At 40.2% G+C, this 16271-nt stretch overlaps 1 protein-coding gene across 4 annotated transcripts in view; it reads right to left on the bottom strand.

Moving 5' to 3' along the window:
* The window catches only part of WWOX (WW domain containing oxidoreductase), a 1192279-nt gene that overhangs the window by 633026 nt on the left and 542982 nt on the right, over positions 1 to 16271 (bottom strand). The window contains exon 10 of one of the 4 annotated variants that reach the window (XM_060185128.1): positions 5649 to 5941. The exons of the other annotated variants lie outside the window; for them this stretch is intronic. Within the exon in view, the coding sequence (XP_060041111.1) occupies positions 5918 to 5941 (24 nt within the window). The 3' untranslated portion in view covers positions 5649 to 5917. Of the gene's footprint in view, positions 1 to 5648; positions 5942 to 16271 lie in introns of those variants that run through there. 4 annotated transcript variants of the gene reach the window in all.

Raw genomic sequence — 16271 nt, forward strand, 5'->3', positions numbered from 1 at the left:
TTTTTCCTCCAGGGTTATTGCTGGGCTCGGTACCTGCACCATGAATCCACCGCTCCTGGAGGCTATTTTTCCCCTTTTTGTTGCCCTTATTGTTGTAGCCTCCTTGTGGTTATTATTATTGCCATTGTTGATGTTGTTCTTTGTTGGGCAGGACAGAGAGAAATGGAGAGAGGAGGGAGGGGAAGACTGAGAGGGGGAGAGAAAGATAGACACCTGCAGACCTGCTTCACCGCCTGTGAAGCGACTCCCCTGCAGGTGGGGACCCCGGGGCTCGAACCGGGATCCTTCTGCCGGTCCTTGCGCTTTGCGCCACATGCGCTTAACCCACTGCACCACCGCCCAACCCCCTGCTTTGAAATTTCTATCTGAAGAAAAGATGATGTGGAGAGGGGGGTCCAAAAATGTTGTTTCTAAAGAGTACCTGCAGAGTGAGAATATGGGTATGACTAGGCAGCATGTTTATTGGGAAAGGAGTGGGAGGGATGTTTGGGAGACTTGGCCACTGGGGGTTTGGTATGATCCCTATTCCTCAAAGCCAGCCTTCATCACTGCTGAGATCAGAGTAAAAGATCAGAACAGCTGGAACCTTGCTGACTGCTCTGATTTTCTCTCTGAGGGTGTGCAGTCACCACACTCCCCTCACTCACATAATAAAACAGGACTATCCTTTCTTTTCATCAGGCCTTACATACCTCCCAACAGAATCTCCCTGGTGGTTTAATGATGGGCCATGTTTTTGTCCCCCCAAAAGGCCCCTGATACCACACATAACAGTTCCATAGGTTCTTCCTGGGTCTCCAGCTGGTCTAAGCATCCTTCCTGTCCATGCTGATCCCATCTTGGAAGCCACTTTAGCAGCCCTGCTGTGTCCATCCAGGCTGAACTATCTCTTGCTGCTTTGGGTTTCTATAGCACCCATGTGCTATAGAAACCCAAAGAGCTGATTTGGGGGGTTGCAGCTATAGAGTATGGCTGAAAATATGAGTCCAGGGAAACTGCAGGAACTGACTTTGCAATGCTGTATGGGCTGATATGAATTGATGTACACATATATGCATGCTGATGCATATATGGGGTTAAAAAGACCCTGAGGGTTGTAGGAAATGAGGCTGAGGACAGGTTTGAGGATACATACTAATAAGAGTGAGAGAGAAGTTGAGACATAGTTTTCTACTGTTCTTGCTGGGTGGGGCCTTTATAAGTACTATCCCCCGTCTCATCCTCAAATGGGTATTTTCCCATTCGGAGAAAGAAGAAACTGAAAGTTAGATGCGTGTTTCTGATTATACCAACTGGTTATGGTGGTGGTGGGACTCTGATGCAAACTAGGTTGTTCACCTTAAATCCAGTTGCTAGAGGAGGAAATGTAAAGGTATTTTTGTTTGCATTTTAGAAATGTGTGGTCCATAGGGTGCCAACAGCATTCACTTTTGACAGTTTTTGTTTCCCTACTCTTTTCTTTGATTTTTTTTTTCTCTCTGTGTCCCTGATTCTTGCAATGGTAGCCTTCCTCTGAGCAACCCATGATGCTGCCAAGCACATGATATCTGGGTTACCTGTGAGGGCAAGGACATTGGTCTTAGCTGAAAAGCCTCTGGGAGGACTCAGGTGTCCTGGTGTCAATCTAAACCAATCCTCCATCTGCAGTGCAGTCAGGAAACAGGAACTGTGACTGGTCACACCTGCATGAAGTGACTATCTCTATGGTGGGAAAGGTTGCAGTGGCCCTCATTTTGCCATTCAAAGTCTCATCTCTACCACCCAGTAGTGTTCAAGTGTGATGAGAAAAAGTGTGATGCAGGGCAGGTCCATTAGTTACAACAATAAAAAAAAAAATCAAGATAAAAATCCCAGGAGCCTCAAAAAGGATCAGGATACAGTCCACTGGAGGAAGCAAAGCACAAGGACCGGCATAAGAATCCCAGTTTGAGCCCCGGGCTCCTCACCTTCAGGGGAGTCACTTCACAAGCGGTGAAGCAGGTCTACAGGTGTCTATCTCTCTCCCTCTCTGTCTCCCTTCCTCTCTCCATTTCTCTCTGTTCTATCCAACAACAACAGCGATGACAATAATAACAACAATAACTACAACAATAAAACAACAAGGGCAACAAAAGGGAATAAATAAATAAGAAAGAAAATAACTCTGGGTCTTAAAGATGTTAATGCTTCCCTTCTTATCACATTTGTCATTGGTGTGCATGTCTACATTCTCACAGCTATCACTGAATTCAGGAATTCTCAAGAAAGTATGTATAGACCAGGATCATTCAGTGACCACTTAAACGTTGGTTTGTTATCATGCTACCCTACCTCCAATACCAACTGGGAGCATAAATATATCTTTTTTTCTAGTTAATTAAATATCAGCTGACATGAGAGAAAGAAAAAGAGAAAGAAAAGGAAAGAGAAAGGGGGAGGGAGGGAAGATGGAAGGAAGGAAAGGAAGGAAGGAAAGTTTCCTTGACTACCCACCTCACCACCTTCAGAAAAAAAACACTGTGGTGTTCTTTAATTTCACATATGTACATAACATATTGTAATACGAAATGGATATTGACTACAGCTGAGGTGAATATCCAAATGTATTGACCTCAGAGGTAAATATTGACTGAGACAAAGGTGAAAATCGATGCTTACCTTGAGGGATAATAAATCTGGATATCTATTGAAATAAGAAGTCAATAGGCACATTGTTACAAACACTCGTGGTTATAGTCACTTGAGCACATTTGTACAGTGAGTGGTGGTCAATGGTTATTCTAGAAAACCAAGGCTTCTCTGACTAAATTTTTGCAAGTTCATTCCTCACTGTGTTTTATTGCCAATGAAGTAGGTGTCATCCTATACCCTCTTTATACCTGAAAAGACTCATCAGACTTGAGGAAGTTGTGATACATGTAGTCCTATCTAATATCAGTGATACACAGTCAAAGAATAAACCCTGGCTCTCATGCATGCAAGGTATCTCTGAGGGACAGAGAGAAAGGAGTCTTAGAGCAAGGCACCCAGTCACATGAAACTGCTGAAGGAGTGCAACAGCCCTGCCCACAACAATGAAGAAAAAGGGCCTGTCAGGAAAATCACATCAGGTAGGGGACCAAAATATAGCTCAGTTACTGGCAGAAATTCTCTGTGTGTGAGGATCTGGATTCCAGCCTCCAGCTACTGGATAGGAACACCTACATGTGGAAAGCTTCAGTGCTATAATATCTCCTCTTTTCTTTCTCTCCTTCTCTGTCTCTCGTTCCCTATCTAGAAAGGAAGTAAGAAAGAAAGAAAGAAAGAAAGAAAGAAAGAAAGAAAGAAAGAAAGAAAGAAAGAAAGAAATTTTGTCAGGACTTGTAGAACTGTGCAGATGAGGAACCCCGGAAAAAATACTGTGGCAATAAATAGATAAATAAATAAATAAACAAATTCCAAAAAATAAACATTACCAGAATCAGGTAACTTATCTTGCTTATGTTCTCCATTAAAGAGCTGATCAACAAAAGCCTGAAATGTTGCATTTTTATTTTTATTTTATTTTTCCTTTCCAGTTTCTTTCTCTTTCTCCCTCTGTGTCCTCATTGGCAAATATAAGAATAAACTAAAAAAAAGCTTAAAAAAAAAAAAGAACACTCCATTTGCTCCCTAGGTCCCAATAGAAATATGAGACTCAAAGCTGCCAAAAGTTGAGTGCTAAAATATAATTGATTTGGAGGAAGACACCAGTACAAGAGTGGTGAAATCTACAGATATACAGATTGCTGACAAGGTCAAAGTAAGGTGGCTTGATGGTGAATTTTATGTGTCAGCTTGACTGGGTCAAGGGATACAACAAAACACATCTTTCTGGATGTGTCTGTGATGATGTTTCTGGAATAGACTAGCATTTGATTCAGTACTACAAATAAAGAAGAGCCAGCCTCCTCCATCTTTTACCCAGTAAGGGCCCAAATAGAGCTCAAAGGTCAAAAGGGGGTAGATGTGTTCTTTCTTCTTGAGTTGGACCATCCTCCAATCCCACCCTCACCAGAGCTCCTGAATTTTGGGCATCAGTCCCCTCCCTCCTCCTTTCCCCTCCTCCCCTCCCCTCCCCTCCTCTCCTCTCCTCTTTTGTGTGTTTTCTTTTTTTCAATTTTGTTAGTGATTTAATATTAATTCACAAAATTACATGTCAACAGGGGTATAATTCCATACCATTCCCACCACCAGAGTTCTGAATCCCCACTCCCTCCATTGCAAGACACAGCAGTTCTCCCAAGGTTGCAGACATGGGTTAACTGTCATTTCTACAACTATCTGACTATATTTGTACATAACTGCCCCTTTTTTCTTCCAGGTCCAGTCCTCTCTTCCCCTCCAAGTCACACATAATCCCATTACTACATCCAAATGTCCTTCTCTTTTTCCTCCTCTCTCTCTGGGTCCTGATGGAGCTGGAATTCAGAGCCTTCTTATCCTCTCCTATCACTCCCCCCCCCACACACACTGGAAGTATAGATCAAAATAGTTGTTTTTTTTTTTTTTTTTGGTGCAGAAGTTAGGAGTTCTGGCTTCTGTAACTGCTTCTCTGTTGGACATAGGCATTGAGAGGTTGATCCATACCCCCAGCCTGTTTCTACCTTCCCCTAGTACCCTCTTCTTCTTTCCACCCCTCCTTCTCCTCTCTCACTTCCAGTACAAAATATAAATATCACAATTCTTATCCTACATGTATATGTATGTGCTTGTACATGTGTATATGTATAGGTACAGGGCCAGTGAGATAGTGCACCTGAGAGAGAGCCTTGTGTGTACCCCAGGTTCGAATTCATCCCCCGTCACATTGGGAGAAGCTCTGTCTCTATCTTTCTATCTGAAAAAGTCAGCCTGAAAGAAGCAGTGAAGGCCCAGCAATGACAACACACACACACACACACACACACACACACACACACACACACACACACACGAACATACATTTATTCAGAGAATACTGACTAGAATGGTGGTTGGGTCAGACAAAATACTAAGTCAATACAGTGACCATATCCCCAAAAGAAGTTTGCAGAGTGACTACTAAAGAATGTAGACTGGAGAAAATGAAAAAGTGGTTAATTCTTGAAAAAGTCAAGCTTCTCCTCCTCTACCAGTATCACTATCACCAAACCCATGAAAACCTGTTTCCCCACAGGGGCACTCTGGAGCTCTCTCTTTATTCACCAAACCATTCTCAGAGTCTGACACATGGTAGATACTCTATCAGTTGACAAGAAATGACCTCAGCAAGAATGAACACTAGACTCAAGAAGAATAATTAACTCACTTTCTCCAAGCCTCCAAACCCTCATCTAGAAACAGGAACTTGAGGGGCAAGGATAGATAGCATAATGGTTATGCAAACAGGCTCTCATGCCTGAGGCTCCGAAGTCCCAGGTTAAACCCCTTGCACCATCATAAACTCGTTCCAATTGGTGCTTTGGTTAAAAAAATAAACAAATAATTTAAAAAAAGAAAAAAGAAAAAGGAATTTGAGTGGGAGAGACAGAATAATGGTCACACAAAAAGACTCTCATGCCTAAGGCTTCAAGGCTTCAAAGCCCCAGATTCAACCCCCCACACCACCATAAGCAAGAACTGACTAGTAGTGCTTTTGGAAAAGAAACAAGAAAAGTAAGAAAAATAACTTTACCGGTTTTCTAAGTGACTTTTAATGGTACATGATTCTAGTACTGACAGTTTCCATTCTCGTTCATGCCCTGCTTGAGGTAAATTGTAAGGCCACTTCAAAAGTAAGTTTCAGAGACTTGGAAGGACAGATTTTGCTGCTATGAACAAGAGTTTCCTCAGAGCAAGGAACAAGGTTCATCTGGCAGAGTGACCCCATCCAGTTCTCCAGGATAACAACTAAACATTTCACCACCACCAGCAGCCTCAGGAAACCAGATTGTAAGCTTCATGCAATGACTTCAATCATTATCTGCAACCAAAAACCATGAGTCAGATATTTCTCCTTCTATTTTCAAATACCCACAACTTGTTCAAGTTTGAACAGTATTTCAAGAGTATAAAGTACACTAGGGAAAACATGACCACTTCCCTTGCCACCAGTGACACTGCCTACCCTGGTGCCAGGCCTGCCAGCTAGATGCAAAGATCAGACTGAAGGAGAAGTACAGCCCAAGTTACACAGAAAGCAGCTTCACGGTGAATTTAACACACGCTCATATTTGCATTCTAGCTAACTGCCACAAATACAAAAGAGGTGGAGCCCTTTGTAAATACTTGAGTCATTTCTAAGAGGCTTGTTTGTTTGATTTACACGACCACAAGTAAACATGTAGAAAAAGGATGTCACTTAAGAGACTTAATGTTTCCTGACAGCAATGAATTGGCATTCATTGGGACACTTTGCACATTTACCAGGAAGACGTCTTGGCACAAAGTTCTAAAACAATTCATGACTGCATTAGCTAAACAGCAGATGTTTCTCTTCAAAACAAGGTCATGGTCATCTGTGATCAAACCCACTTTTCCTTGGTCACTTCACTTCCTCTATTATCCATACCATGATCAAAATGTTCAATGGTTTCAACACCAAAGAAAAAGACATTTCTTCTCATCAACGTCTCTGTTTACGGTAATCAGGGGAGGGCAGTGAGCTAGTCTCAGGATGCCAAGTGATTGCTTGTTTTCAGGATAATCAATAAGACACTTATCTTAAAAGATTCATGCACTGTTTGGAATCAGTTGTGAATGCAATAGTGATAAAACTCCAGAGTTACTGGATTTAAAAAAAATTCTTATCAGAATTATACCCTATATTTTCTCATTTCTGTAAAATGTTAAGACAGATATTAAAAAGAATGTTCACTATATTATCCCATCATAAAATAGTTTATGACTTATTAAGTACTGTCAAATTCATATTTTTGTGGAATCATGGGATAATACTTCTAGTTTTTAATAAAAGGGAAGGGGGTCTCTCATGAGGATAAGAAGAGAAGCAATGTCACATTTAGAAGAAAAAACATTAATTTCAGATTCCAACCTAAGTCTGAAAGTAAGGCCCCACCATTTATAGACAAATGACCTTCAGTGTATTAGTTAACCCCCAGAGTAAAACTTTTGTTTGTCAAAGTAAAAACTTTCCTTTGTCAAAGGCTTTACCATATGGTTATGGTAAAGCTAAATGAGATTCTCTACATGAAAGTTTTACCACAATCCCTAAAATGCAATGGGCAGTCAATAAAGGGTATCCTTAACAGTTGCACCTTGAATTACTTATTCAATCTGCTTGAGTTACCATTTTCTCATTTCTAAAATGGAACTAATGAACAAGTTACCAGGGAGTAGAGGGATTAAATTAGATCGTTACTGAAGTACATCAAGTAGAGCAACTGGCACATGGTCAGACATTCCCATGACCAAGAGTATTACAAGGATTTTAGGAATCGATATCAGGAACTGGAATAAAATAGTAACAAGAGCCAGGACAGAGACTAACATATGCATATTTATTTTTTAACATGAGTCTTCAACTAGAAAAACTAAATTAAAAGAGAAGTGAGACATCAGCCTTACTTCTCCATTTTGTAAGAAAGAAAGCTGAAGTTTAGAAAGTCTAACCTTGTCTTGAGGGATATGCACCAATTATTTCACAGTGGACCTAGAACTAACCCTCTTGAGAAGGAGGACACCTGAAGCTTGGATGGGAGCACAGGATGGTGAGGTATTGCAAGGGTCAGCATCACTGCAGGTGAGTGGGATCCACCCAAGTCATGTCATAACTGGAAATCTGCCCTGGCCTGGAGGGTCAAGAAGAGGGAGAACCTGGGAGTCGGGCTGTAGTGCAGCGGGCTAAGCGCAGGTGGCGCAAAGCACAAGGACCGGCATAAGGATCCCGGTTCGAACCCCGGCTCCCCACCTGCAGGGGAGTCGCTTCACAGGCAGTGAAGCAGGTCTGCAGGTGTCTATCTTTCTCTCCTCCTCTCTGTCTTCCCCTCCCTCTCTCCATTTCTCTCTGTCCTATCCAACAACAACAATAATAACTACAACAATAAAACAACAAGGGCAACAAAAGGGAATAAATAAATAAAATAAATATAAAAAAAAATTTAAAAAAACTGTTAAAAAGAAGAGGGAGAACCCAGGCCTCAGGGATAGGAAGTCAAGCCTGAACTAGGCAACAAAAGAGGTGGTGATGTGAAATGAGTTTGAATTTTCCATATTCTCCATGAATGTAGAAAACAAGACATCTCAGGAGGCAAAGTCATGGTGTACTTGGTTGAGTGTAAATATTACAATGTGCAAGGAGCCGGGGATCAAATCCCCAGTCCCCACCTGCAGGAGGAAAGCATTGCTAGTGGTGAAGCAGGGCTGTAGGTGTTTCTCTTTCTCTCTCCCTAGCTCCCTCAACCCCTCGGTTTCTGGCTGTCTCTATCGAATAAATAAAGATAAAAAAAAAAAAGGAAATCTCTTAGACAAACGGGGGGGGGCATCTTGTAATGCTCATCAAGGGTTAACTCCATTAACTGAGGCTAGTTCCCAAGGAGACAGAAGATAGGAAATTAATATTTTCCTAACCTGCTGTTGTGGAGATGGACTATACTGAGCTTAAAATCCTACTTCTGGAGAAGTGCTGTCAAGGCATGGTCTCTACTTGGCCCCAAACAGATCAGTGTTGGGCCTGATCTTGCAGATGACTTTTATGGGTCATCCCATTTAAGCTGTCCCTGTGGTCATAAATAGTCCGGGGGTGGTCAGAACCACAATATTATAAATATGATGCTTTATTTAGTTTACACTGACATGGCTGAAGAATTTCTTTTAAGGTTCAAGTTTTGAGTAATGGAACCGTAACTGCCTTTGAAATGGCCTCAGCAGAATCTGGAAATAGTCCAAGTCATTATCTCAGTCACCATCCTGCCTTCACATGTTATAGTTGTTGGGGAGGCCTACTCTATGTTTTGACTTGAGGCAGTAAGCCAAAGCTCTTAAAGAGTGGAAACTTTAGTCAAGACATTCTTATGAGGTCTTGCTTACATGCACTAGAGCACGAAAATCTTAAGCGTTGAGTTAGATGAGCTTTTACATGTGTACACATTCATGAAATCACATCACCAGATCGATAGATATATGGAACGATTCCAGCACTCCAGAAGGCTCATTTCAGTGGTCTTAAGATCGCCACCTCTTGGAGGTGATGATTCTCTCACATATAAAAGATAGTCAGGGCTGCTTCTGACTTTTGCAGAAATGACTTATTTCATTCAACAGTATGCCCACATCTCAGACTTTATATCGAATATAAAAATAGCACGTCTACTCACCTGTCTTGAGCACCCACTGCAAGCTGACTCAGAGCAATACTCATGTTTAATCATTACTGCAGCCTTGGCAGATGGGAATTATTACTCCACTTTTATTTATGAGGAAATGAAAGCATATGCAGGTTAAAAAACCTGGTGAAAATTCCCATGGCCGAAAGTTAGCATATTGGGATCATGGATTCAAGTACCTAGACTCCAAAAATATATGTTATTTATTTTTGTACCATTTGCTCTGAAATCTTTTCTGCATGTTAAGAATAATTCAAGCAAAATCCCTATTTCAGTGCTATAGTATATGATCAACAAGCATTATCTAAGGTGAAGAAGAAGGAGGAAGAGGAGGAGGAGGAGAAGGAAAAGAAGGAGAAGAAGGAGAAGAAGGAGAAGAAGAAGAAGGAGAAGAAGAAGAAGAAGAAGAAGAAGAAGAAGAAGAAGAAGAAGAAGAAGAAGAAGAAGAAGAAGAAGAAGAAGAAGAAGGAGATGATGATGATGATGATGATGATGTGACAATGAGGATGCCAGGCTTGTGCTAATGTTGGGGAAGACGAAAGGCACAAAACTATAAGTCACAGTAAATGGTGAAATTTAGACAACAGTTTTGCAATGATGTTTTCTTTTTTTCTTGCACTATTGCAGAATAAGAAGGCTAGATACTTCAGAAATATGACATAGTAGTTATAGATGAGGTCTAAAATATTCTCCCAAGTAGGTATGCAACACTGACCAGTTTTGCTCTAATAAAGCTTGTCACTTGAGAGACTCAATCACATCTATAGTAGACTCTTCAGAAAAAGTATTTAAAAGGCAGCTTTGCCCTTGACTCCTGATTCTGCATGTCAAAAGCACTTAGCTCAGAAACCTCTGGATTACCAAACCCCACATTAGGGCAACTGCTCCTGAGTCAGACCACCCCTACCTGATGCTTTGACACTGAAGGCACTTGCATTCATTACGTTATCATTGAATCAATCAAGGCTAAGGAAGAGAAATAAAGAACCCAGGTATTTTCAAGCTTCCTCTCAAGGAATGGCTGCCAAATTCATCTGCCCACAAAGTCTGTAACCCATATTTTATGACCTGGGGCTCAGTTTTATAAATAACAACAACAAAAAAAGATAAAATCAAAACTCTTCTTAATGGATTCATTGTAACTCTGAAGTCCTTTGAAGATGCTAAAGTAGTGTCTCATCTTACAATGATTCTGTGAGGTGTCAGAATGAGTGCATACAGAAAAATCTGATTCTTGTCAGAATTATTCTTCGAATGCTACCATTTCTCTCACTACTGGCTCGGTAGAACCAAAATAACCAGCATTGCCTGCCACTCACCCCAGTCCACATTTCCTTTTGACCAAACCACCAGACAAAGCAACTACCTGGGTTTATGAACCAACTCACTATAGAATATATCATTTGACTTTTCACATTACAAACTATCTAACCAAGAGATTCATAAGAACAAAGATATCAAGAACAAAAGATTCCCATCTTCTTTGAGATCTCTGTATCATGTGTGTGTCTTTGTGTATATGTGGATGGGATGGGGGTTAGAAAAATCAACAATGCTATATGAATGGTTCTTTGTCATTGAACTCGACTTCTGCTTAAGACTGTGGCATCTCAACAGCCAAGATCCTTCTTTTCATTCCCATGACCTTGGAACTTGCAGATCTTTAGAGCAAAAACAGGCTTCTCTTCAATGACAGTGGAGTCACTCACATGACTGATCTACTAGATCACAGGTCAGTAGGACATTTTGCAATCAAGAGCAAGAAAAAAATGCACAGGTAGAAGAGACTGGAAGCCATAATCTGTTACAACTTGATAATGACCTTTCCAATAACTATAATCATATAGTAATGAGTTTGCTGGAACTGGCCAAAAATAAAATTGTAGCCCAACTATTTCTTAGACTTGGTGAGAACTATGGTGGTTATCAGAGAGAAGGAAGAGGCACACAGGAACTCAGATGATGGATATTTTGAAAGACACAAACACAAATAGGTGGGTGTAAAACTATAGCCCTCAAATCTTATAATTTTGTAAACTGTAGTTAAATCAGAAACTAGATAAGTTATAAAATATTAATAATGAATTTCCTATTAAGCATTGGTCATTTACTAGAAAGAATATATCAAGCAAAGATACACTTATGGAGCTGAGGTTGGACTAACCACAACCAATGGACAATGGCACTTTTATGAGGCTGTCGCTGGTTAACAAAGAATTAGAAATATAAGAACTGCATGGCAATTTCATAAAGCTAAATGTATCCAAATTTCTAAACCATTCTTATTCACCAAAAGATGTCAGCAAGTCAACTCATATCAGTTCACAAGGAGAATGTGATTTTTGACAAAATAATCTCAAATGTAAGCAGACACTGACACTCTCCTCTATATGGGATAGGCTTGATATCATATTTTCATCTATGTTAATATAGTTAACATTTTTATCTGTATTCAATAGTAAGCTCAAAAGACAAGTGTACTATAATCCAGCCGCAAATGCTATCAAAAATATAGATCTTATTTTATTTTTACCTTCATCTGACATACTTTGGCCATGTATTGACCACTTAGGAACATTCTTCTGGCAGTAAATCCAATCAATAACTCACTCCTGTAGAACACATAACTGTACATTTTCTGCTCATAGAAACCCGTTGATAACAACTGCGATTATAGAGCAGCGAAACCAAAGGTGTTCATGTACCCAGCACTCCTTCTCAGAGGACTAACCTGAAAATGATCCTTGACTTGCCTGCAAATGAAATATTTAAAACAATGTTTTGATGCCCCAAGTTATACCTGACATATTTGTCGATTTTCACAGACGCTGGGAGTGATTAGATTTGGGGGTCAGTTACTTTAAGGTCATCTGGAGACCACACATTTTAATTTCAAATAGAGGATGACAAACCTGATAAGCAAAACTTTATAAAATAAAAGAATATGAAATCAACTTACACTACCAGTTGGTATGGGAAAAACTTCTGTATTAAGTCCTGTCATCTAAAAATAGGGACCTTGGTGTTATAATAGATAATTTCTCTGACAAATAACCTTGATAAGTTAAGGTACCAAGAAAATATGCTGTTATAAACTACCTTCAAAATGTAAAGAGACTTAAGTTTCATGTTTCAAGAATTTTATTGGTAAAGACCAGATTCTCAGGCTTTACAATAAATCTAGAAAAACCAGTACAATGTTCCTGTGAGAAGAAGAGTAACATGAAATTGTTACAACTTCAAAGAGTTAGCTCCCAAAGACAATGAGAGACCTAGAAGTGCTTTAAAACTCAATTAAAATAAAACCAGTTCCTGTTAGTTTTTCCAATCCAAATTTAAGGCTCATTTTGTATTATCTATTCATATGAAAAAGGGTACAGCAATTGAATTTTGAATTATGCTAACCCATTTTCTCGGCTATAGAAAATGTTGGCTTCCAGCCCAATGAATACAATGGCCACATGCTCAAGACCCTTAATTATCTAATTAGTGTAGTGTCATTTTAGCAATTAGTTCAAATGACCATATGTAACTTTTTTCACTATAAGATCAGAATTGTAAATATTTTAAATGCTTGTTATACCACACTATATATAATATGTAACAGAAATTTTAAAAGGAAAATGACCAAGAAAGCTTTTAAATAATAATTATTGGGGGGAAAAAACACTTTAATCTGGGAAATAGCTGATTTTCATAAGATAAAGCTCAAGCTCATAGATATCCTTTTAAGTTCTACTTAACTAAGCTTGCACTTAGGAATGACCACCTACATGGGTAGGTATTTCCAAAGGAAATTACAGGGCATGTTTAGGATGAATCTGAGAGGATAATTGATTCTAATAAAGAACCAAAAAATGGTATTATAACATGAATAATGGTCAGAAAAAAGTCTTCACAGTAGAATTTTCTTTCTCCCCAATTCCTTCTCCACTGCCACCATGGGATTGAATTTTGACTTTATATCCTTCAGACACTTTGCAAACCAGAAAGTGTCACCTATTGCTTCTATAATTTGCTACCACTAGAGCCTTTACATTATAAAGCTAATGCTGTGGGGAAGGGTAATTTAGGTGAAGGAAATTATTTCTGTGCCATTTTCTCAGTCCTTTTATTTGACAATCTGAGAGAGAACCACCACCCAACACCTTTGGACATTTGTCAGGATTTCACTTTTCTGATGGCCCAACCCATTTCCAAGTAAGTATTATTACAGAGGTAATCAATCTGTGATCAGTACTCAGTAGTGACTGAGTACTCGATCGCACTCTGTCATTTCACAAACATCTCATAAAAACTGCAGCAAAGGTGGGCGAGAGGAATAACATCATTGCAAGACTGGCCAGCTCCTCATGGGGCGCGAGCGCTTCCACACTACGATCATCATCTCTGGCATTATGCTATTCCACTGCAGAATACTGTGCCCCAGTATGGTTCCGTCGCCCCCATGTCCACTTGGTCGATTCCAAATTATATTCCTCCATGAGGATAATTTCTGGAACCATCCGTTCTACCCCGGTTCCATGGCTGCCAGTTCTTAGCAACATCGCCCCGCCAGATATTCGTCGGGATACGGCATCATCTAAGTTCATTTCCCATGTCTACGCTCGACCGGACCTGCCAATATACGCGGATATCTTCGCCCACCCTGTCCAACGCTTGACGTATCGTCACCCAATCTGGTCCCCTACACCTACACTGAACTTCTCTGTTCCAGTCTCTTGGAAACAGAGTTGGCAGTCAGCTGAGGTAAAGAACAATCACCTCCACACAGACCCCTGCAAGCATCAACCCGGCTTTGACCTAGCACATTACGATTGGGCCCTCCTCAATCGCTATCGAACAGGCCATGGCCGGTGCACCGCTGGGGAGCCAGAGACAACCCGAACTGCCCCTGCGGCTATAGACAGACTATGACCCACATAGTCAACAACTGCCACCTCTCCAGATTCAAAGGAGGTCTCGAAACTTTACATCAGGCTCAACCTGATGCTGTTGACTGGCTACGGAAGGAGGGCAAACGCTAGAAGAAGAAGTAGTGACTGAAACCTGTTGCCAAAGAAAACAGCAAATATGACCACTTTTTTTCAAAGAGAGATCTTGTAGTCTTCTGGAGAAAGTAAAAACTCATACAGATCTAAGGGCCAGTAAAGAGCTCTTGAGCACCATTGTTCCTAAACACTTATTTGCAAGACTCCATTACAAGTCTTGGAGTTTTATTTTGCAGAGCTGATGGTATGTTTTAGTGTGAAATGGTAATTTCCCTTTGGTCCTAGGGAGTCTTCAAGGCAACCCAATTTCAAGCACTTTGAGTACTGTTGTGTTTCAAGTATAAAGGTAAGGAATCTAAAGAGATGACTTTCTTTCAATTTCCTTCCATAAATGTCGCATAAGGTATGTGGTATTTATTTTCTAAAGCAGCAAGAACTCAGATATTTCTCAACCTGTTTCTACATCTATATGGTGGTGGTAGAAAAAAGACTCAGACACCATCAACTCCCATATTTCACACCACAAAGCTTGAAGATTGTATGAATGGCTTGCTTTTCTAAACTGGAAAACTACCTCCATTTTCACATTGAAGTCATCACAATATTTCTCCCAGAGAACTTCCTAGTCACTCTCATCTGTAGTTGCTTCCTCCCCCATGATTTACATTCCACTGAAGATCTAGTCTGAAGGTCCCCTGCTCTTCCTTTCCTTTAGTCCTTCTCTCAGGAGGTTCTTCTTTCCTGGCTGCCTGATGAGTTCTATTCACACTTCAACACTGCTGAGACTATTACCATGTTTCAGGAGCCTAATCTCTTTCTCCTCCTCTGCTCTCTTCTCCTCTCCTTTCCTCTCCCTCCTCTCCTCTCCCCTCTCCTCCCCTCCTCTCCTCTCCTCTCCACTCTCTGCCACTTCTTCTATGTTCTCCATGCCCAAGACATATTTCTGTCAATCTCTGCTGCAATGTATTTAAGTATATATCTCCTTGACTCAGCTGTGAGTTTCTTAAGAACAAAGCAAAACCTGCCCCTTTACCTCTAGTGCTTAATAAGGTGACACCCACAGAGCGGGAGCTTCATAATTATCACTGATTCTTTTTTTTTTTCCATTTTTTTTTTTTTTTTTTTTTTACCAAAGCACTGCTCAGCTCTGGCTTATGGTGGTGCAGGGGATTGAACCTGGGACTTTAGAGCCTCAGGCAGGAAAGCCTCTTTGCATAACCATTATGCTATCTACCCCTGCCCTCACTGATTCTTTTTAAACAGCCCTCCCTTAACAGAAATAGAAAGAAAAACAGGATTGAGAAATAGAAAACAAAAATGATGGTGTGCTCAAAGTATGAAACAAGGCATTTTTAAAGAATCAAGACTATGAAAAGAACAAAGAAAAATGCCAAAGACGTATGCTATACCCTTACTACTGTTATGACTTCTTATGTGGTGTAGGTTTCTGACAAGTAAGGCATGGCATAGGTAATATCAACAGTCAGCAATGCTTTAGCAGCATTACAAATGGTGATCATTTATGGGGACAGTGTCTCACCATTAAACTTGTTCACAAGCAAACCTTCTCCCACTTATACTACATGTTTCATATGTCAGAGATGCAGCTCTGGAAGTCATGTAGAATACTAGGCTTGAATTCATTTTCATTTACTTGTAATGTTGATGTGTCATATTGGTCTTTTTTTTTTTTTTCAAATGACCCACAACTGGAAATGAATGAATTGCTTTCCCATAGTTCATAGCAACTAACTATATAGCTAGCTAGCTATCCATCCGTTTTTATCTATATATTTAGGTTTGGTGCACATATGCACCGTGTCATATAACAGCGAGAGACTAATCCAAAGGTTTGAGATTATTTTAATTGTGAGAAAAGTAGCAAAGTAATAGCCACAACTCAATTGTTTTAAGTTAATGTCAGAGTATATCTAAGTACTTTCTGAAAAAATGTGGTCAAAATGAAGCTTACCCAACT

Source organism: Erinaceus europaeus, chromosome 2 (genome assembly GCF_950295315.1).
Source record: "Erinaceus europaeus chromosome 2, mEriEur2.1, whole genome shotgun sequence".
Taxonomy (NCBI): Eukaryota; Metazoa; Chordata; class Mammalia; order Eulipotyphla; family Erinaceidae; genus Erinaceus; species Erinaceus europaeus.